Below are 21,793 nucleotides of genomic sequence, written 5' to 3'. Positions count from 1 at the left end.
TTAGGGGCGCAATAAGTACTGAAACCACAGCGTGAAGGAACTCAATACTCTCCTGTGCTTGGAGAGTGGAAGAAAGCTGGAAAAATGGTTGCTGCCGAAGGATGATGCTCCCTACCTGTAGCAACGAGAGAAGACGGATCGGATGAAGTATGTCCGCACGGTTATTTGAGTAGACTGGCTAACCGATTGAAGCAGATGTGGAAAACTAATGATGGTAAGAATTATTTAGCTCAAACGCACGTTATTTTAAAGCGTTGGTACTTTTCGAGCTAGACAGCTTGGCAGGCATGTAGCTAGCTAGCTATCAAGGCGATTTGTTGAACAGTACATTGGTTTTCTCTCAATTTGAGGACTGGAATACTGCCGATGATGAAATAACTTGCATATACACGAGGGACCCTTCTAGCATATGTCAGCTTACTAACTGTATACCTAGTGTTCTATTTAACTAGCTAACTACTTTTAATGCGGTTTTCTCGTTTGCGAACATCAAAATACTAGGCAAGGTGGCTGACCTTACCCGGTAAGGTTTCGCAAGTTGATGCTGTGGAGTAAAGTTACAGTTAACTTGGCTTTCTGACTAGCATCGCAGTAGGTAGTGGAAGCTAGCCAGCAGTTTGTCACATAACCTAGCTAACTTATGTAGCTAACGTTAGCTGAATAGATAGAAATTATGTGTTTTAAAAATAGACATTCTCAACTTAAAATAACTGTGAAGCATTTCGCCATTTCCGGCTGATTTCGATCAACGTTGGTTACTAACTGTCAAGGAATGCATGCTAAATTGACGTTAGCTAGTAGCTCCGTGGTTCTCAGACGGTCCTGGGGGCCACTGTGTTTGCTGGTTTTCATTCCAACCACAATTGCAATCCATCCCAGAATTTTAACAACCTATTATTTTTTTCTTAAGTGCTTATCATGTTTACAGGGATCGTTTACCTTTAAGCGACATTAAGTCAGAAATTACTATGCACGCCATGAAGAATAAAATTCCCAATTGTGCATATTGTGTTATTTGGCAGATAATTATTCAAAAAAGTAACACCTTTTTTTTTTTGACTGATCAAATTAAACACTGAGGTGAGTTAACGGGCTTCTGATTAGGTTGCTGAACACATGTGTTTAAGTTATTTCATAATTTCTCCTTAAACTTATTAACACTATAGGTTTGGCTCCTTATAATTTTCTTTGTCTTTAAATTCTTCATTATCGTAGAAATTATTCGTTTCATTGGCCCGGGGTCCACTCTTTCACCAGTTCATGGCCTGTTGATTCACCTCAGTCTTTAATTTGATTAGTTACAAAGTTTTTTAAAATGTCTTCATATAATTGTTTTGAATATAGCACAATGTGAATTTGAACTTCGTAGCTATTTCTGATGTAATATGGCTTAAGAGGGTGAATAATCCCTCTAGCATGAAAAGCACATAATTTAGGAAAATTAACAGTTTTGTAAAAATCTGGGATTGAATTTTTGGTCGGAGTGAATACCAGCGTACACATTGGGCCCCAGCACTGAGGTTGAGAACCACTGAGCTAGCTAACACTGCTTTTTATTGTAGATGGAATTTGGATGGCTGACTGGCTACTCCACAAGATCAGAGGACTGCTGATGTTGAGCAAAAGGTCTACAACCACAAGGAGAGACATGACCATGGCATGAGTGCTCTCTTCTGTGGAAACAACCTACAATATGAGGGAACAAACTGTGAGATGTCCACACCGTCTAGAAGTGGAAATTGTCCCGCACGACTGACCTTGAACCACCGGATACTTCTTGTCAACAAGGGACCCCATTTGCCTCAATGAATTATTTTATTTCAAGCATCGACATAACATTTCCTCAGCCGAATCACTGTGTGATGCCACACCCCATCTGTTCGATTAATTTTCACATACACGTTCGAGTCTAAGATACTTTTCTCCCTCTGTGGACTTTATACTATTTTTTTCCGGACACAGACACAGTTACGGTTGGACTATTGTTTTTTTTTTTTTGCCCCAAACGGGTGATCTTTTCATAAATTTCCCCTCAAGATGTTTTCTGCTCTAAAGAAACTGGTCGGTTCGGAACCGGGCCAGTTGCGGGATAAGAACATCCCCGCGGGCCTTCAGTCCATGAACCAAAGCTTGCAGAGACGATTCGCCAAGGGAGTCCAGTACAACAGTAAGTGGGGCCTGCTCTCGGGGAGGGGGGGGAAGTCGCATTAGCGTCAGTCACAATGTGACCTGGTTGGAACCAGTGCCAGCCCGTCTGCTGTCCCTCCAGGGGCCGGTGTCCCGTACCCCCTGATTTAAGATGTGCTAACGTGATAGGCTAGCTGTTTCCATGGCAGCATAGTGATTAGGGAGCTTATCTTTCAAGTGGAAGGTTGCAGGTTTTTCCAAGAAGCCTGCATTGGTCAGTCAGTAACTGACGTCTCACTCTCACCATAACCGTTAAACGTACTGCAGCAGCTGTCACTCTCGCTCGCTGTGCATTGTACGTGCCAAGTGCCTGTGGCTGTGCATTGGTAGGCTGCTGCCAAATCCTAGCATTTAAAAGTCTCTCGATGTCGGTGGAAGAGAGACATAATATGAACTTACAGCCTGAAAAGGCAAGTATGGTGTCTGTGCCTTTGTGGGAATGTTGAATGGATTTGTTAAGTGTCAACTAAGATCATTGTCTTCTTGTCTTTACTGTCTTGGTTGCAATATATGGTCTCTGGTTCTGTATGTAGGGTATACAATTCGTACAGTAGCCTGGTTGTCTTGCCTTTTATAAAGTTTAGCCAAAAGCGAGTCTGACTTTTGTGTGTAATATTGGTAGTTGATCAATTTGTCAGTTAAAATAAATTTTAAATAATAATAATGTGAACAGAAAAATTGGAGCATAAAAGGTTGTTAGGGTGAAAAAGGGGACATGTAGCTAAATTGTATCGTGTAATGTTTAATTTCTATAAATATCAAGATTGAATATCGCTGAACTGTGGGAAAGTGGTAAAAAATCAGTAGTTTATTACTAAAATTTCAGTAGTTACATGAAAAACATTAAGGTGGCCTGCTTTTATTTTTATATATTTATTTGTTTATTTACTTACTCATGTGCTGATTTATCCTACAAAGCTGTGTTCTGTGATTGTGGCCTGGGCATTCTGTGTAATGTGTAACTTGCTGTGACCAATGGCTTGCGTGCCAGATTTATACTGCTCCCTCATTGGTGACAGCAGTGCAGTTCAGTGCAGACGGGCCCGCCCACTTTTCAGAACTTAACCGCTAGCCCATTGGCTGGGTGACGGCGGCCATTCACGGGAAACTGTTTGACCGGCTAGAGGAATGTGTCACATGCTCCTCACGAGCATCTGAGCTGCCGCATGCCTTGCCTGGCCAATCCCTGCTACAGGGCTCTTCCCAGATGGTTAGGGGGAGAGTGTAAATGGACTGCATTTATATAGCGCTTTTATCCAAAGCGCTTTTACAATTGATGCCTCTCATTCACCCATTCACACACGCACACACACACACACTCACACACCAACGGTGAAAGGCTGCCGTGCAAGGTACCAATCAGCTCGTTGGGAGCAATTAGGGATTAGGTGTCTTGCTCAGGGACACTTTGACACGCCCATTACATTACATTACATTATAGGCATTTAGCAGACGCTCTTATCCAGAGCGACTTACACAACTTTTTACATAGCACTTTACATTGTATCCATTTATACAGCTGGATATATACTGAAGCAACGCAGGTTAAGTACCTTGCTCAAGGGTACAACGGCAGTGTCCTTACCCGGGATTCGAACCTGCGACCTTTCGGTTACAAGCGCAGTTCCTTACCCACTGTGCCACACTCCGTCCCAGGGCGGGGGATCGAACCGGCAACCCTCCGACTGCCAGACAACCGCTCTTACCTCCTGAGCTGTGTCGCCTGGTACAGTGCTGTTCCCAGATGGTTAGGGGGAGAGTGTCCTGGTGTGTCAAAATCTTGCCGTCAGGGCTCTTAGACGTGGCCTAATTGATACAGATGCTGTGTTAAATGAAACCGGGTACAGCCTGGGTATCAAATCAGTGGTGTTTGTACAGGTGTACCTGAAGCAACGACTGTCAGCAACAGGTAGCCTAGCTGGCATGTGAGTTGGCCTCCTTGTCGACACTAACTGGTTTTTCTGCCATCGCTTGTGTGAAATTTTTACATTACATTACTGGCATTTAGCAGGTGCGCTCTTATCCAGAGCGACTTACACAACTTTTTACACAGCATTTACACCCTTTTATACAGCAGGATATGTATTGAAGCAATGCATTGTTAAGTACCTTGCTCAAGGGTACAACGGCAGTGTCCTTCCCAGGAGTCAAACCTGTCTGTGACCTTTTGGGTTACAAGCCCAGTTCCTTATTACCTGTGCTACACTGCCCGGCCCCTGTGTAAAGCTGTGGGACGATTGCGCGGTGGGGTGGCGGGGGGAGGCGCACAGACGTGGGGGCGTCAAGGTTCTGGCCGTAGGGGCTGAGGTCAGGGAGCTTGGCAGACGGCCTTCCCCGGGCGCGGGCGACGCCCTTGAGAAAGCGCGGCTTTGGCCCGGCCCGGCCTTTCACAGGCACAGGCAAGCCTGGATCTGCGTCAGTCCTGCTCATGTGTTACTTTCTCACACACCACACACACAGCTGTGGTCATACCGCTGTGTGCGTGTCTAAGCAAGGAGTGTGTGTGTGTGTGAGTGTGTGTGTGTGTGTGAGTGTGTGTGAGTGTATGTGTGTTTGTGTGTGTCTAAGCAAGCAACGTGTGTGTGCGTGCATGTGCATGCGCAGTGTAACTGTATGTATTCAAGCGTGTGATCATACCGCTGTGTGCGTGTCTAAGCAAGGAGTGTGTGTGTGTGTGTGTCTGTATGTGTATGCATGTGTCTGTTTGTATGAACACTTTCTTTCATTGTGTTGCTGTGTGTTCCATACCTCTGGAAGCAGCTGAGCTGATTGCTTCTTTACCTCCCCAGTGGTGCATCACTAATTCTGTTCCCCCACATCCCACCCCCCATCCCCTGCAGTGAAGATAGTGATCCGTGGAGACAGGAACACGGGTAAGAGCACGCTTTGGCACCGCCTCCAGGGGAAGAAGTTCCTGGAGGAGTACGTGCCCACCCAGGAGATCCAGGTCACCAGCATCCACTGGAACTACAAAAGTAAGGGGCAATGCCGCTGATCTCAGATCAGTCTCCCTTCCTCCTCACGTAGTGGCTGCAGGTGGGATTGGAGCTGGGGAAAGCTCATCCTGAGGGGCGGTTTATGGGGATGGGGGGGGGGGGGGTTTCCATTTAGTAAAACCTTGACTGGTTGAAACTGCTATGTTCTTGGAGTGTGATTTCTATATCCAAGTATTTTAAAAATTTTATTTATGGTAAATTATTGTTTAATTTTTTAAAGATTTTTTTTATTTATTGTCTATTTTCTAATATTTCATTTCTTATTTGTATTATTTAATTCAACTGCTGTGTAATTGTTGCATTTATAATACCTGGGTGACAGGAGGACTGTGTGCACTGTCGTAGTAAACCATGGCCATTCCCTGCTCTGTCTCCATAGCGACTGATGATGTGGTCAAGGTGGAGGTGTGGGACGTTGTTGATAAAGGTGAGTCAGAGAGGGGGAGGTAAAGAGTCATTGCATATGTGAGTGAGCTTTATGTGTTTCCCTCTCCTATTCTCTTCCTCCTCTTGCTCTCTCTGTCTCCCTGTCTCTCTCTCTCTCTCTCTCTCTCTCTCTCTTTCCCTCTATTTCTCTCTCTCCCTCTCTCTCTCCCTTCAGTTCTGAGTCCTTCTCAGCCTTGTCCTTCATGGCTTGTCTGCACGTTGGTTTTCATTTTGAACCGGACGCTCGGGCTCCGTGGAGCTCCCATATTAAACGTGTCTGTGTTTATTTTTTGTTTTTCCGTTGTTGTTGCTGCGCTCCCCCCCAGGTGTAAAGCTCCCTGTTCCTGAAGGCGGAGCAGGTGAGGCTCTCCCTCTCTGGCTGCTTGCTCGGCCTGTGGGCCGCCTGCGTGTGTGTGCAGTGTGGCCTGCAGTGCTCTCTGTGCGCTGCGTCCGTAGAGTAGGCCCCACTTCCGCCAGTGCCGTGTGCGTGCGGGTAAACCGCTCGGGAGCGCTCGTGCTGTTTTACACGCCCGTGTGAGGAGTGGGGGGGGGGGGTGGGGGTGAGGGGGTTCGCACTCCTTCGCTGAGGAGGGTGGGAAGCAGGTGTGTGTGTGTGTGTGTGGGGGGGGCGGTCGAGCGGTCTCAGAGCAGAGGGCACGCTCGGTCTGGGAGTTTCGGCGGTGAGACGGGCTTTTGACCACGGTCGAGAGCTCCCTGACCAGGTGTGGTCAAAATTGGGGTTGAAATGAAAACCTGCAGGACGGGGGATCGCTGTAACTTCGCTTCGTTCTCTGGACCTGGTTATGTGGAGGCGAGAGGAGCAGACCCGCAGAAGGAAAGTTATCAGGAGCGTCCGGCGCAGGCGCGTTTGAATCGTTGGGGCGGTCTGGCGCCAGACACCGCCGTTTCTAACGCGTAGCGCCCCAGCGGCGTCCCTGACCCCTCCCCTCTCTGCCGATTCAGCCATAGAGGTCGCTGTCTCTGTCGCCATGGTGACAGAAGCGCATGAACGTGTGACAGCAAACCAATCAGAAAACAGGATCTGGTTCTGATGCCACTCAAACGCACTCTCTCGCTCTCTTTTATACAGTCTTTCAAACACTCCGACACACACTCTTTCACAGGCCACTTCACTTCATCCACTGATACGCACACACACACACACACACTCGTACATGCATTCATCTGCACAAACACATACTCAGCAGTTCGAGTGCACTCACACTCTCATGTAAACTGAACCAATGACGCATACCCGGGCATGCTTGTGTGTGCACACGCTTTCAGATGCTGACTCATGCACAGACGTTAAAACTGTTGGCCCGCATAAACATTTTCTCTCATAGAAATGTGCACATGCACACACACGCCCACACACACACACAAACAAACTCGCTCACCGAACCAGACATGCAAACACACAATAGGCCCAGGGAAGGTAAAGGGACAGTGAGTTGCATGCTATTGCTGTGGTTTATGTGTTTTTTTTTTGTTTTTTTTTTTGGGGGGGGGGGGGTGGGTTGTTGTATCTGTTTAACATGGTAATTCAGTAATTCACCAGTCCAATAAGAACAAGTATAAGGGAGTTTTTCTTTTTCTCTCCATTGGGTTTTTAAAAAAAATTTTATTCTGGTTTTCTAATTTTAATTTTTTCTTTCCTCCTTCCTTCTCTTTCTGTCTGAAACGCTGCGCGGTAGGCAGAGGGAAGAAACGCGGGGAAAGCCTGAAACTGGAGAACGAGCCTCAGGAGGTGACCTTTGACCTTTGACCTTTTCCTGCTCGTTAGCCCGAAACTGACCGTTATGTTTAGAACTGCAGCGAGAAATGTCTCTCGGTGAATTAAATGACACGATGCAGAAATGTCTCTCTGTGAATTAAATATTGTAGTGCTTACCCTAAATTTTATGGGGCTGCTCAGCAAACACTTTTTTTATAGAGCTGTTTGTAGGTCCTTGTATTTACTTACTCTGCTGGAGTGCCTTTCTCAGTACCCGTTTTTATTTTTATTTTAAAAAAATGTTTTTATCATAACTATTGTGGTTCCCCACTACAAATTTGTGAATTGTTTGCACGTTTGCACAATGTATTTTCCTGCTGTGAGCACCTGGCATGTCTGCAGCGCATTGCTAAAGATGCCATTGCCTCGTACACAGTTCACACACGCTTCCGCCATCTTGCTTCCTGGAACCAGGGCAGATCAGAATCAGAATCGTCTTTATGTGCCGAGTATGTTTACACATGCAAGGAATTTGACTCCGGTTTAGCGGCTCTCAATGCCCGTACACAAAAGAAAAAGAGAATAACAACACAACAATCTTCAGTCATATACACAAGGAATGACTGCATACAGGATACAAGTAGTGCTGTATACAGGATACAAATAGTGCTGTAAACAGGATACAAATAGTGCTGTAAACAGGATACAAATAGTGCAAAGAAGTGGAGAGTGCAAGGAGTGAAGAGATAAATATTAAATGGTAACAAAAAGAAAAATGACGTTAATTCATATACATATAGTTGGTGGTCATGTACAGTATGTACAGCCTGTTCAGATATACAATAGTGAGTGAAATGTATTGCGCATTTTGTATTCAGTGCGAACCCCTTCCGCACCAGCTACCAAGCAAACCGCGGTTCATTTTGAAAGTGCAGTCCTGAGACCACCTTGTACTGGAAAAAAAACTACAGCCAGTTTTCTTTGTTTTAGAAGTGTGCTTTTGGGTAAAAAAACCCAAGGTGAATATATGGGGTAAAAGTACTCTGGTTTTGGAAAGACTCTCCAAACGAGCCTCTGCAAGTGTGAAAGCCGTCTTTGGCATTAGAAATAAATGCCGTGGCTTGGATTTAGCCGCACTTTGCCGACGGCGGCGTAACTGCGATTTTGCCACGCCTTGCAGACCGAAGAGCCTGAAATGGCCCTGGACGCGGAGTTCCTGGACGTCTACAAGAACTGCAACGGAGTGATCATGATGTTCGACATCACGAAGCAGTGGTGAGGGTCGCCTCTCCCGATTTATCCGTTTAAATTCGGCAGCCGCCCTTGTCCAGGGCACCTTTTACTCGCTGTCCGTTTGTACAACCGGCTGCTTACTGGTGCATTTCTGGCTGAGTTACCTCACTCAAAGCGTACTGTTCAGTGCTCGAAGGGTACTGTTCAGTGCTCAAAGCTTACTGTTCAGTGCCTCATTTAGGACAGGAATTGAACCTGCAGGAGTACGGTGCTTCACTGGAAGCATGTACCTGATTTTAACAGTGGGCTATTCTTTCTTTCTTTTCATCGTGTATCATTGATCTTTTCGTAAATGTGGCCTGTGTGCGTATCGATCTTCCCTCTGGGCGTGGCCTCCCTGGTAAAAGAGATTCTGTTTGTCAGTGGGGCATTCTGGGTAAGTTGAGGTGAAAGAGAAAGTTAACCCTGGGCAGGAAACGACTGTTGCAGCGCTCCCTGTGGGTTAAATTTTTCACAGATGGGTTGCATTGCTGGCCACACCTAAGCCAGTGATGTCATTACATGGATTTTTGTCTCAGCTGTTAATGGAAAAATACCTGCTTTGACATCACTGATTTAGGTGTGGCCCACAGTGCAGCCTATCTGAAAAAATTAACCCATAGGGAGCACTGCAACAGCTGGTTTTCTGCCTGGTATTGACTTACTATAAATAAAATGAGTATGAAGAGACTGACTCAGTAACCTCAGGATCGATGGCCCTCTCAACAGGACGTTTAACTACATCCTTCGGGAGCTGCCGAAGGTGCCCAGCCACATGCCCGTGTGCGTTCTGGGAAACCAGCGGGACCTGGGCGAGCACCGCGTCATCCTGCCGGACGACATTCGCGACTTCATCTCCGGCCTCAACAGGTAGGGGGCGCCATCCCTGATTCTTTTCCTTATTAAAAAAAAAAAAAAAAACGTCTGTTTATTGAACATAACAGTCTCCGTTTCACTCCCAGTCGACTAGATTTACATTGTTGCCTTGAGCTCATTTGCAGAATATTCCTCTGATTATCAGATTGGTCAGGGCAGCATAATCGTTGTCTGTCTTCAGACTCAAACTGAAGACCCGCTTGTTCATACTGTTTCCATCTCAGTACTGGTTAGAAGTTACTAGCTCCAATTTAGTACTGGTTCATCAGGTGATGATTTTATTTAAGGTTGTTGGTGTTTCTACTTGGGTTTCATTGTGGATGGAAGTTCAGGATTTGTATTTTTGCTAGGCATAGTTTGCATTAGTGGCTTTAGTGATGTTACTTAATATGTACTCACTGGTCTCAGAAGGCTGTTATGTAAATCGGGTGACGCACTTGCGTTCTCCTACATCATAATTTGCTCTGGAAAAGGCGTTTTGTGCATGCGTGCTCCAGGTCTGGTTGATGACGGCAGTGTAGTATAATGGCTAAGGAGTTGGTCTTGTAACCTAAAGGTCGCAGGTTCGATTCCCCGGTGGGACACTGCCGTTGTACCCTTGAGCGAGGTTCTTATCCTGCATTGCTCCACTGTATATCCAGCTGTATAAATGGATACAGTGTAAGTCGCTCTGGATAAGAGCGTCTGCTAAATGCCTGTAAACCTTGGCGTTAGCTTTTGTTTTTGTCTCCTTCCATTTGCAGACCCATGGGCTCGTCCTACGTTCACTACGCGGAGTCCTCCATGAAGAACGGCTTTGGGCTGAAGTACCTGCACAGGTTCTTCAACATCCCCTTCCTGCAGCTGCAGGTGAGAGGGCGTGGCTGCTCACCTGGGCCCCGCCCGCCGCTGGGGTCGCTCTTACCGCGGACGTGGCCGCCGCTGCTGCTGCTTATTCCGAGTTTTGGGAAAGACACGCTGTCCGCAGCTGCCCCCAATTAATAATAATAATAATAATAATAATAATAGTAATAATAAATGTCAAAGGCAGATGTACAGATCAAAAGGAAAAGCTGTGTATTAATTGAGTAGCTGTAGTAATATGGGTAAGGAGTTGGTCTTGTAACCTGAAGGTTGCAGGTTCGTTTCCCTGGTAGGACACTGCCGTTGTATCCTTGAGCAAGGTACTTAACCTGCATTGCTCCAGTATATTTAAGGCTGTATAATTGGATACAATGTAAGTCGCTCTGGATAAGACATGCTAAATGCCTATAATGTAATGTAATGTAAAACACTTACGAACAAAAACAATGGCGACCAAAGGTAAAAGAGGAGTGACTGTCCGCGGCAGGTCGTACGCAGTACGGTATACTCTGTCTGAACTCCCCACTCCCTCCTGCCCTGGGGCCTCATTAAACATTAACTCCCTCAGCCTCCATCCTGCCTTTACATAATTCAGCAGGGCCTTTTTTAGGGCACGGTTGGAGGGGATTAGATTGGGGCGCACCTGTGCTCTCTCTCCTCTGGCTGTAGGGTGAAGGGCATGCTGTTGATCTGGGTTCTCTCAAAATCGTTGAAAAATCCCTCTGATTTAGTTGTCTGATTTTAGAAAAGAAAAAAAAAATTTAACAAGACTTGAATGCTTGACTTGACAATTACTATTTTTATGTTGGTACTTTACAATAAGAATACTTTTAAAATGCTTAAATTTTTCTTTAAAAATTAGAAACGCTACATGTCTGATTTAAAAAATGAAATAAAACTGATGTACATAGAAATATATCCAAATTCCATTCAAACTAGTTGGGCTTTGAATTGTGATGAAAAGAGGAGGTCCATTTTTTAAATTGATATTTTGACAATCTACAATGCCTGTGACAAGTATACTGGACAGTCTTTATGGGCCTGTGAATTTGGGGAAAATGGTCTTTGTAATTTGTAATTGTAATTTGGTTACCAGCTGTGTAAGGGTGTGTGTAAGCATGTGTGTAACGGTATGGAGGCGTATGCTAAGATGTCTAAGGGTGGGCATGGAAGCACCTGTGAGAGTAGGAGCTCTGGGGCCCATGCAGACGCTGCAGCTGGCTCTGAGGGCTCGTCGCTAAGCGACACTGTGGATGTTTTATTTATTTTTTTTATTTTTTTTTTAGTTCTCAACACGTAAACCAGCGAGATCATCAATATTTCATCTATTCCGCGTCAGGCTTTTGTTTCCGTACCTTCCCCCGAGGATACATTTCTTGCGGCAGACACACACAATGGGGGGGGGGGCTGATGGGAGCCGTCTGGACCAATCGCAGCCGCCCTAGCTGGGGGGGGCGGAGGGGTTTTAATGGCGGGGTTAGACCTTGTGGCTCGGTAGCCGCCGCGCCCTGATCTGTGAGGTCCGCCGGCAGGGGTCCGTGTGCCCGGGAGAGCTCTCGCCATACTGAGGAGGGCAGGGAGGGGCCTTCCCAGCTCCCCCCGCCGGCGGAACCCGAGCACCCGCGGAACCGAGCACCCGCGGAACCCGAGCACCCGCGGAACCCAGCTCCTAAATATCAGTCTCACTCCCCACTGGCTTACAAAAAAAGCTATCTGTGCCCTTCCTCATCCCGTTAATTCTGGGCAGTGACAATTACCCATTACTGCCCCCACAGATTAACCGGCTGTTGTTTTTATAGCCATAATTATTCATATTTACTGGATCTATTTTGTATTTATTCATAAAAATACAGTACTGTGGATGTTAGGCAGAGCAGGAGTTATAAAGGGAGTTTTTTAAAAAGTATTGTGGAGCTGCACACGGTCGAGATAATGCAGAGGAATGTGTCCTTATCTGAAGGTCAGTATTTAACTTGTGATTCGCACACGCGTGTGAGCATCACATGGAAAAGAGTCGCATTTTCCCATGGTTGAAAAACTGGAAATGCTCTGTGACTGCTTACTGGGTCCATCATAATTATGAGGAAACTGGCCATTTCCCGTACACAATAAAACATGCATTTCTCAACACAAACAAAACTGACAAGCTTTTACTGATTACCTCTGCCAAGGATGTCATGTAATGACGTCTGTCCATCCGTCCATTTCTTCGTCTGTCCATGACCGACATGTCTGGACAAGTAATGGCCAGATTGCAATGAAATTTGCTGTGCACATGTTCCCATGAGGAAGAATAATATTGATTTTTGTGTCCGTGTGACCTTTCCTCTAGCGCCACCATTAGGCCAAATGTATCTAAAAAGAATTGTGACTGGATTGCCAAGACATTGACTCTGAACATTCATACTGTGCACGTTCAAGCAGTTTAAGTTGAGTGGGGTTGTCAGGAGCTGCATTCATGTCCGCACACTGCTGCTTAATTTTCGCTGGATTTTGTCAAGAGCCATCCGTAGTGGTTGACCACACTTTTATGTGTGTGTGTGTGTGTGTGTGTGTGTGTGATCAAGCATGGGCAGATATGTAGAAGAGTCATGTCCTGCGTGGTGGAGCTTGGTCATTTACGATAGAATGTGTTCAGGTATGTTCAGGTGCGATCGAGGTATGGTGGAGTATAGTGGACTATTTGAGCATAGTCACATATTGTTTAGTCGAGTGTGGGCAAGTATGGTGGAGCGTGGTCTGGTATGGTCAAATGTGGTCAGGTATGGTCAATACACTATGGACATGCGATTGCACATGATGAGGTATTGTTTCGGAAGGTGTATGGGAGAGTGTCCTGTATAGTGGAGCGTGGTCAGATACAGTCAAGTGTATTCAGGCATGGTCAAGGTGCCCTGGAGTGTGGTTCAGCACGTCAGCGTGGTCAGGCGTGGTCGAGTGTGGTCCCGTGTGGTGGAGGGGAGCGTTCCCAGCAGTGTGTGTCTCTTCTGCAGAGGGAGACGCTCCTGCGGCAGCTGGAGACCAATCAGCTGGACATCGACGCCACGCTGGAGGAGCTGACCGTCCAGCAGGAGACCGAGGACCAGAACTACGACGTGTGCGTACATCTCACACCCATCTGAACACACGTCCACTCACAGAGCTACAGACCATACACCATGTCACACGGATACAGACACACATAACTACTACATGTACATGTACACCCATTGAAAAGGAGATGGGTTAGGAAGTAGGTAAATGTGACGTTATGTACGACGCATGTAGAAGACCACGCGTAATGGGGAAAAGGCACAGTTTGCCAACATGCTCTGTGATTGGTGGATCCCCTGTGTGTTAACTTGAGTGAGGTGACATCACGGCTGCCTCATGTCTGCTTTACTCATAGAAGGTTGTTTGCTAACCCTGGGATGTCCCAGTAAGTTATCTCTCTCTGTGTCTGTCTCGCGCTTTCTCTCTCTGTCCCCCCATCCCTATTTCTCTCCCTCTCACACTCTGTCTCTCTCTCTCTCTCTGTCTCTCTCTCTCTCTCTCTCTCTCTCTCTCTGTCTCTCTCTCTCTCTCTCTCTCTCTCTCTCTCTCTCTCCCTCTCACACTCTGTCTCTCCCTCTCTCTCTCTCCCTCCCAGTTTCCTGGAGATGGTAGAGGCCCGTGCGAAAGGCTTATCCTCTCCAGGCCCCACCAACGGACAGAGCCCCTCCTCGGGGTCCCAGTCCCCCATCGTGCCCCCCAGCGGTGCCTCCACTGGCAGCTCAAGCCCCAACACCCCCCAGCCCCCCCTCTACCCCTCCCTCCCCTCCCCGTCCACCCCCGCAGCACCGCCCGCAGCGCAGGCCCCGCCCCAGCACCCCGAGCATCGCCCCCCTCCCGCCCCCACGCCCCTGTCCGCCCAGGCCTCGGCCTCCGAGCCCCCGCCCCAAAAACGCGGCCTCATCTCGCGCCTCTTCGGGGCGCCCTCCACCCCCGAGGGCCCACCAGGTAAGCAGGTCAATCTGTGAGGCCCCAACCCGTGCATGTAGTTGGGGGGGGTGGCCTTTTTCTTTTTTGGCGTGACCGCAACAGCGGGGCCAGCCCTGCAAACGCGAATGTCTGTGACTGACTGAGTGACTGAGTGAGTGATGAAGTTACACCATTGGTCGGCCGAGTTATGAAGTCACACCATTGGTCCGTTGGATCACGTGTTAGATCCAGCCACATACTAGGTTTTAACCTGGTCTTGTTTAAACTCCTTGCCCTCCCAATTAGGAGTGCCCCAGTTGTGTTTGTGTATCTGTGCTCATCACTACTATCTCCTCAGCTCAGGAGAGCATGGACAAACAGGTGCTCTCCTTCAAAATATGTCATTTCAGCCTCTGTCCACATCTGCTACAGGCAGCACAACAGCACTGCAGCCTCACGGCAAGTCTGCCAGGTTCACAGGTCGCCAGCAGGTGGCATAAGAGAGCCCAAATGGCGACTGGTGATTGGTGTCTATTTGTCCTTCTGCAATGACATCATAATTAACAGGAAGTAGCCTGAGTGTCCACCAATCGCAGTTTGCCAGCGCTCTGTTTGGTTGCTACAACTGTGCTCTTGTGATTGGTTAGGGCTCCTCTGTATTTTCTTGAAGTAAATGGTAAATGGACTGCATTTATATAGCGCTTTCACCAACGGTGAAAGGCTGCCATGCAAGGTACCAATCAGCTCGTTGGGAGCAATTAGGGGTTAGGCGTCCTGCTCAGGGACACTTCGACACGCCCAGGGCGGGGGATCGAACTGGCAACCCTCCGACTGCCAGTCAACCGCTCTTACCTCCTGAGCAGTGTCTGAGCTATGACATCACAGTAGCCTCAGCCCTGTTTGATGCGGTCGGCTCCGTTCCCACAGATGGTCCTGGGCCCCCGGCCCCGCAGGGCCCCCAGGGGGTGCAGAGCGTGGACGACTTCGTGCCAGACCTCGGCCTGGACCAAAACTTCCTGAACGACGGGCCCGCGGCGAAGGCAAAGGCGCGGGCCCAGGCGGTGGTCGCGGTGGTCGCCGTGGCAGCGGACAGCGACAGGTAACCGCAGGGTTAACCCAGGTGCTGTGACAGTGTGATTGACAAGCAGCCGTAGAGTCCAGCGTTCTGACCATGTGATTCAGTTGTGTGTTATATGTGATTGACATGTGACCATTGAGAGTGTGTTATTGAGAGTCACTGTCCTGTATTTCAGTTCACAGTGCCATGCATGCCTGTTCTTTGATGTGTTCGTCCATGGGCTGCTCTTAAGTCCTTCAAAAAGATTTTTAAAAATATAGTCTTTTCATTGAAACTAAGTCTCGGAATCGATTACTTTTCAATTCAGTCGGTTAAGGTTAAAAAACAGAACATAAAAGATTGTGGGCTAAGCTTTTTAAATCTTCATTTCCTGAATTTCCTTGTTTTAAAATGGAATTGACCCCCAGCAATTACTCTGTATGCTCCCCTCCCCCCTCAGCGACGGAGAGGGCAGAGGGGGGAACCCCATGGTGTCGGGTTTCCTAGACGACTTGGACCCCGATGACAAGGTTCCGCCAAAGCCGTTGCCCCCGGCAGCAGCCCCCAGCGCGGGGGTCACACTCTCCAGCGACGAGGAGGACGGACAGCACTTCCCGTCTGTGTCACATGACCTACACCTGCACAGGCCATCAGACTCCCACCAGTAAGGAACCAGCCTCCATAGCTGTTGTGTGATTCCTGTTCAGCCAACAGGAAGTAAGGACATCTGCAGGCACTCTCTGGGTGGTCTTACAAAAGAAAAAAGGGTGGGGTGGGGGGGGGGGAACTGTTAGGATTCAGTTGTCAATAAGAATAGATTTTTCCAGTTTTTCTCGATTTTCAAGACAAATTATTCAGCCGTTGTTCAAAAAAGGAAATCCTAGTAGTGCGCTTTGAATGTAGCCATCTGAATTTAGCCTGGCCAGACTCTTCGAATTGGCCTTCAGATTTAGGCTGCACTAAATGCCCTCTGAGTTGGCCTAGGATTTAAGCTGTACTAAATACAGTCACCCTGCCTCAGTTAGATAATTATATGCGTACCCCAACGCCAGCTCACTGAAGATTGTAAAGTGGTTCTAGGGACACAAGAACAGTCTTAAGGCTCGCATTCACAGGCTTCTCAAGACAATCAGCCAAAAATGTCATGGAAATGAATGAAGTAATTAAGAGCAGAAATCGGCATGTTTTTTGTTCTCCAAAAAAGTTTCGCCTTACGGAAGAGTTCGGGAGAAATTTAAATATTTCGTGAACCAGGGATTCTCAGCCTTATCTGATCCAGGGACCCCCACCAAGGTTCAAAGGCATCCATGGGACCCCCCCCATCATAAGCTTAAAAGGGTTATATTTAAAAAAAAATAAAAAATAAAAAAAAAAGTTTTATATTTTGAAATTTTATGACAGACACGCGTCCTCTCCCGCCCCTCCTCTAGAGCAAAGACGCAGACCAGGCCCAGACCCGCAGACAAGAGGCCGCCGCCCCAGGAGAGAGGCTCCGCCCCCCTCGTCGCGGCCCCGCAGTTCCGTGGAGGGAAGAAGGGAGGCGCCGCATCGGACTCCGACCCCGAGGCCCCTCCCGCCGGGCAGACGCTGTCCTTCGTGGTGGACGACCCCGAGATGGAGGGGTCAGAGCTCAGGAGGGGCCCGAAGGTGCTGCCCTCCCCACTTTGTTCTCACTGTCCAGAGATGACTGGGAAAAAAACTTCTGCTGGGAAAAAAATTGGGAATAATAAACCAGGAATAAGATGTCTTATCACGTCACTTCATTTGCATAAAACTGTGAGGAGCTCCCACAACACTGTTGGTTGCAGAACAGTGCTGCTGACTGATAGATCGTTTCTGGTTTTATTATGCAATCTGTTTACATTATATTACAGTACTTGCAGTAGTACCAGACTTGCCTAACAAGGATGCCAGCGTGTCCACCAATGACCATTCTGTTGGTCGTTACCAGTGTTACTTGACCCTTGTGATTGTGACAGTACCTCTGCTTTTCAGAGAGGTGCTGTACAGTGTAGCTTCATTTAGAATACAATAGTACAGATGGTGGAGCATCTCTTGCATAATTTATGAGCTCTATTATGACTCTCTGCAGTTGGGTATGATTAGTTGGGTGTAACATCTGGTATCTTATCCCCTCCCCCCCCATAGCTGACCTTCCCAATACGGGACGACCTGCCCGACCTTTCTGACGACGACTTTCCCCCCGCCGGGGCCCCCGAACCCCTGAAGCCCACCGTCGTGCCCTTCGAGAGCCGGAACGACGCCGACCTGTTCGGGCTGGGCCTCCTGGACCCCACGGCCCAGGGCAAAGACAGCAGCGGCGAACAGGAAGGCACGTCGTGCGCTGCCACTTCCTGCCACGCCCGCTTGGGCATAGCCAACCCCTCTGCTCCCCGCCCCAAACACACCCCGCCCTGCCACGCCCGCTTAGGCACAGCCAATCCCTCTGCTCCCTGCCCTGCCACGCCCACTTAGGCACAGCCAATCCCTCTGCTCCCTGCCCTGCCACGCCCACTTAGGCACAGCCAACCCCTCTGCTCCCTGCCCTGCCACGCCCACTTAGGCACAGCCAATCCCTCTGCTCCCTGCCCTGCCACGCCCAATCACACCAGCCTCTCCCTGCCCACGCCCTTTTAATGTCCATTTGGCTCGGCGGTCTTGGGGGCCTTGTGGTTTCATGCATGTGGCGCACCTAAATAGAAACACGTCATTACAAAATCGCACCACAGCATGGTATTCCTTAATAATAATAATAATAATAATTTATTATTAAACTCCACTGTCTCCAAGGAATTTCAGCATGAATCTCAGTCTTTGAAATGCTAATGTTTTCATACGTCTCACAGATAAAGAAAGCAAACACTCTTCAAAGGAGAAAAAGAAAAAGAAGAAAAGTAAAGAGGTGAGTGGATACTTGTGAAATGGTGTCGTATTGATCCCAAATCTCATGTGTTTCTAAGACATAAAAGACGCTACACAAAGCTCCACCACTTGCTAAAAATTGCTGTTTCAAAAACATAAATTTGCAGTCTTGAGCTACATCTTTTTCTTTTCCATCAAGTTGATCAAATAGCTATTCTAAAATTAATTCTAAAATATTGCAAAATTCATTTACAGTAATTTCACTCGCCCAACCAACAGAAAAGAATGGATTAAAGCCTGTACCCTTTTTTTCCCCCCTCATGGGGGGGGGTGGGGCGTTGTCCCCTCAGGAAGAAGACAAAAACGGCAAAAAGCGACACAAGCACAGAAAGAAGGATGGAGAGGATGCGGGGTCGGGAGACGAGAAGGAGAAAAAGAAGGAGAAGAAGAAATCGAGGACCAAGAAAGCCAGGGACGTGGACGAGCTGGAGGCCTTCCTGGCTGGAGGGGAGGGGCCGGTGAAGAGTGAGGGCGGAGTTTACGAGCAACTGTAGCGTTCCTGTAGACCAATCAGAACTCGATCAGTGGGCGGAGTTGAGTACACCTGACCGCTGTGGTTTTGAACACTGACGTAGCGAATCACTGACAAGACGAGCATTGCTCTGGGTGACCCTTCCCCTTCACCGACTGTGTGGTGCCTGTGTGGGTTGTTGGTATTTTTATTTGTGTTTATTTATTATGGTTTGTTTTCTATCAACACTGTTGCTGCCACACTCCACAGAGGAGGGGACCATGGATGAGGAGTGGGTTCACAAGCATCTGGACTTCTTTTGCGTGTGTGCGCGTGTGTGTGTGTGTGTGTGCGTGCGTGTGTGTGTGTGTGGCCTTGTCATTAGGGGGACCGCTCCTTATGTTTTTTTCCATTCGTAACTGGAAATGTTTGACTTCTGATAGAACCGTGTGAATTACAGATACTGCATTTCACAGACCGCTGCACATCATAACTCATTAACTAAGAGTCATGTTGTTGCTGAAGGATTTTTACATTCCCAAAAGGGGAGAAACTTGTCTTCGACTGTTTATTTCATATAAAAGTGAAAATGAAGAGTCAGTTAAGTCAGTTTTTTTCGGTACCTTTACAGACTTGATCAGCAGTGTGCTTTGTGGTATAATTCTGAAAACCAGTAGCTAAATCTTCTCGTCACTTAATTCCAACGCCTTGAAGTAAGTTTGTCTTTAAACAAAGCTGAACTGAACCTAGCTGAAAGGCATTATAACACCACACAGTGACGATGACTGTTCCTGCATTCGATAGTTATGGGTGAGGAACATCACCCCGCCCTAGTAGGGGGTGTAAGTTTGGACTCCGGCCTCTTCCCTGCAGCTTGTGCCAGTAATCCTGTCTGCCGACCTGGGCCTCATTCTTTACCTGTGGCACCGAGGGCCCCAGACCTCCAAAATGAGTCCTCCCTGTGCCCCCATCGGTCAAACCTAACATTAAGGTTCATGACGAAACCCCCCATGGCTTCATATAGAAGCGTGTCCCACATTGGGTACCAGTGCAAAGGTCCTAGCAGACAAGCTAAGGATCAGAGTTCTGATTGGCCATGACCTGCTGCTTCTGCTCAGTTCTCGCAACATCCGTCAAAGGGTGGAGGATGTTTGTGTGTGTGTGTGTGTGTGTGTGTGCACCTTGGGTTGCTGTGTAACCTTTATTTCTGAACCCACACATTTGGTAAGAGTGGTGGGAAAAAGGTTCACAGCATGTAAGCGGATCCTATTGGTTCTGTAACTTTTGGTGTTTCCTGTACCTCTGGGAACAGGCATCTGGCTACACCTTATCTACACCTTGTGCAGTGTACAAAACTATGCTGCTTTGGCAGGTACATGATATGTGCATTTTCTCAGAAAACTGTTCTTTCAGACTGGAGCTGGGCGCTTTGTATATCCTAAGGAAATGAGAAATTGAAATCTGTAAATTATGGACATGTAATATTTAATATTTTTCTCCCCATAAAAATTCTACCATCTACTCTCTGTATGCGATTCTGCGTTCAAACATTAATAAACGCGGCACATTTTCTTAAGTCTGTCCAGTGTTTGCCCTTCCTTGCCATTTCATACTTGTAGAACAGGGATCTACTGCCATAGGTACTCAAACCATAATTAGCATGCAGTGCGGATCTGAATTATGGGATATACAGTGCCTTTGGAAAGTATTCAGATCCCTTCGCGTGATATTTCAGTATTTTATTTTTAATACTTTTGCAAAGATTTCTAAACCTGTTTTCGCTTTGTCATTATGGCATATTGTGTGTAGATAGATGAGAATAAAAACTTATACATTTTATAATAAGGCTAATGTAACAAAATGTGGAAAAAGTGAGGGGGTCTTTTTCTAACTTACTTTTACAGGGTAAGTTACAATTTCAATTTACATAAGTGATTGCAAAAAGCTTTAGGCAAAGAGCAGAGCTATTGCCAGGTCATTAGTGTCACGACCAACTGGAGCAGTTCATTTCTAAACCTATAATGTAAAGTTAAGTCCAACATTAGGTGGGAGAATGAGATTGAGAATGTATTGCCTTGAGCAGTAGATGGGTTTGTAGATATAGTGAAAGAAGCAGCACAGGTTTGGCTTTTTAAACAAGTAATACATTTGTTACTTTGTTCGTCTAGCTCAGTTTAGTGCCTTAGCTCGCCCTCTAGTGGTTGAGTTTACTTGAAGGCATTAAATGTAGGATCAAATCAACACATCAAATGCCCTTGAATTCCCATGCACCGGTTTCACAAGTGACAGGCATGAATTGAAATGTCAGATTTTCATATACCTCCTGTGGATCAACCAACTCATAACCCTATATATATATATTCAATATACTGTGTATCTTACTTTTTTTACATTCCCAGTCTGCACTTTGCTATGAGTAATGTTTTACACAGGACATTTGTTCTGTTGTTGCTGAAAAAAATTAACCAAAATTTAGACAAATGCAGTACTTGCATTCATATATTTCTCGAAGTTTAAGACAAGGAAATGTTATACATTAAAAGATGCAGGGGTCTTTCTAAACAAAGGAACAAGTGTAGTTACACACGAGAAGCAATTTCAAAGGCAGTGAGAAAAATCTTGTTTTGGCTCTCTTTTCTGTGCTTTCTAGTAATTTACATTCTATTTTCAGGTTTCATCAGTTTTGATAAAAATAGAATCCCACCAATTATGGACAATTCTGTCACCAGTGTAAAATGACTGCAGGGGGGGCAGCAGTGATTTTGGGCCCTATGAAAATGTCACACCACCACTGAAGCAATTGAAGCAAAGGAAGTTAAACACACTCCTACATAATACTCATACTACCCCTAATTTTGAGCATAAAATTAATGTTCACAAGTTACTTCGAGAATAAAATAGATTTGCTATAACAAAAAGTTTGAGGGCGGACACGGTGGCATAGTGGTTAGCACTGTCGGCTCACAGCAAGAAGGTCGTGGGCTCGAATCTCGGCTTGGAGCTTTTCTGTGCGGAGTTTGCGTGTTCTCCCCGTGTTCGCGTGGGTTTACTCCAGGTACTCCGGTTACCTCCACACACTCACATGCATGTTAGGCAGTTGCCCTTGA

General features: G+C 47.0%; 1 protein-coding gene across 1 annotated transcript; it reads left to right on the top strand.

Moving 5' to 3' along the window:
• The first annotated feature begins 6 nt into the window (after positions 1–6).
• On the top strand, positions 7–20,262 carry LOC118213209 (rab-like protein 6). Its single transcript, XM_035392005.1, has 16 exons — positions 7–214; positions 1,563–2,167; positions 5,028–5,162; positions 5,563–5,610; positions 7,307–7,359; positions 8,507–8,601; positions 9,328–9,468; positions 10,218–10,323; positions 13,311–13,414; positions 13,946–14,295; positions 15,184–15,355; positions 15,774–15,977; positions 16,744–16,960; positions 17,462–17,645; positions 18,160–18,215; positions 18,526–20,262. Exons 2-16 carry the CDS (start codon positions 2,038–2,040, stop codon positions 18,727–18,729), a joined length of 2,199 nt encoding a protein of 732 aa, XP_035247896.1. The 5' UTR covers positions 7–214; positions 1,563–2,037; the 3' UTR covers positions 18,730–20,262.
• The last annotated feature ends 1,531 nt before the right edge of the window (positions 20,263–21,793 follow it).

This window comes from Anguilla anguilla, chromosome 14 (genome assembly GCF_013347855.1).
Source record: "Anguilla anguilla isolate fAngAng1 chromosome 14, fAngAng1.pri, whole genome shotgun sequence".
In the NCBI taxonomy this organism is placed as follows: domain Eukaryota; kingdom Metazoa; phylum Chordata; class Actinopteri; order Anguilliformes; family Anguillidae; genus Anguilla; species Anguilla anguilla.
This window is presented reverse-complemented; position numbering and strand designations above follow the sequence as displayed.

What these genes read in the sequence shown, in the direction of transcription:
- LOC118213209 (XM_035392005.1), top strand. Translation starts at nt 2,038, where the DNA reads ATGTTTTCTGCTCTAAAGAAACTGGTCGGTTCGGAACCGGGCCAGTTG. An exon ending in TTCGACATCACGAAGCAGTG is followed by an intron (nt 8,602 to 9,327) that starts GTGAGGGTCGCC and finishes CCCTCTCAACAG; the next exon opens with GACGTTTAACTACATCCTTC. An exon ending in TTCATCTCCGGCCTCAACAG is followed by an intron (nt 9,469 to 10,217) that starts GTAGGGGGCGCC and finishes TTCCATTTGCAG; the next exon opens with ACCCATGGGCTCGTCCTACG.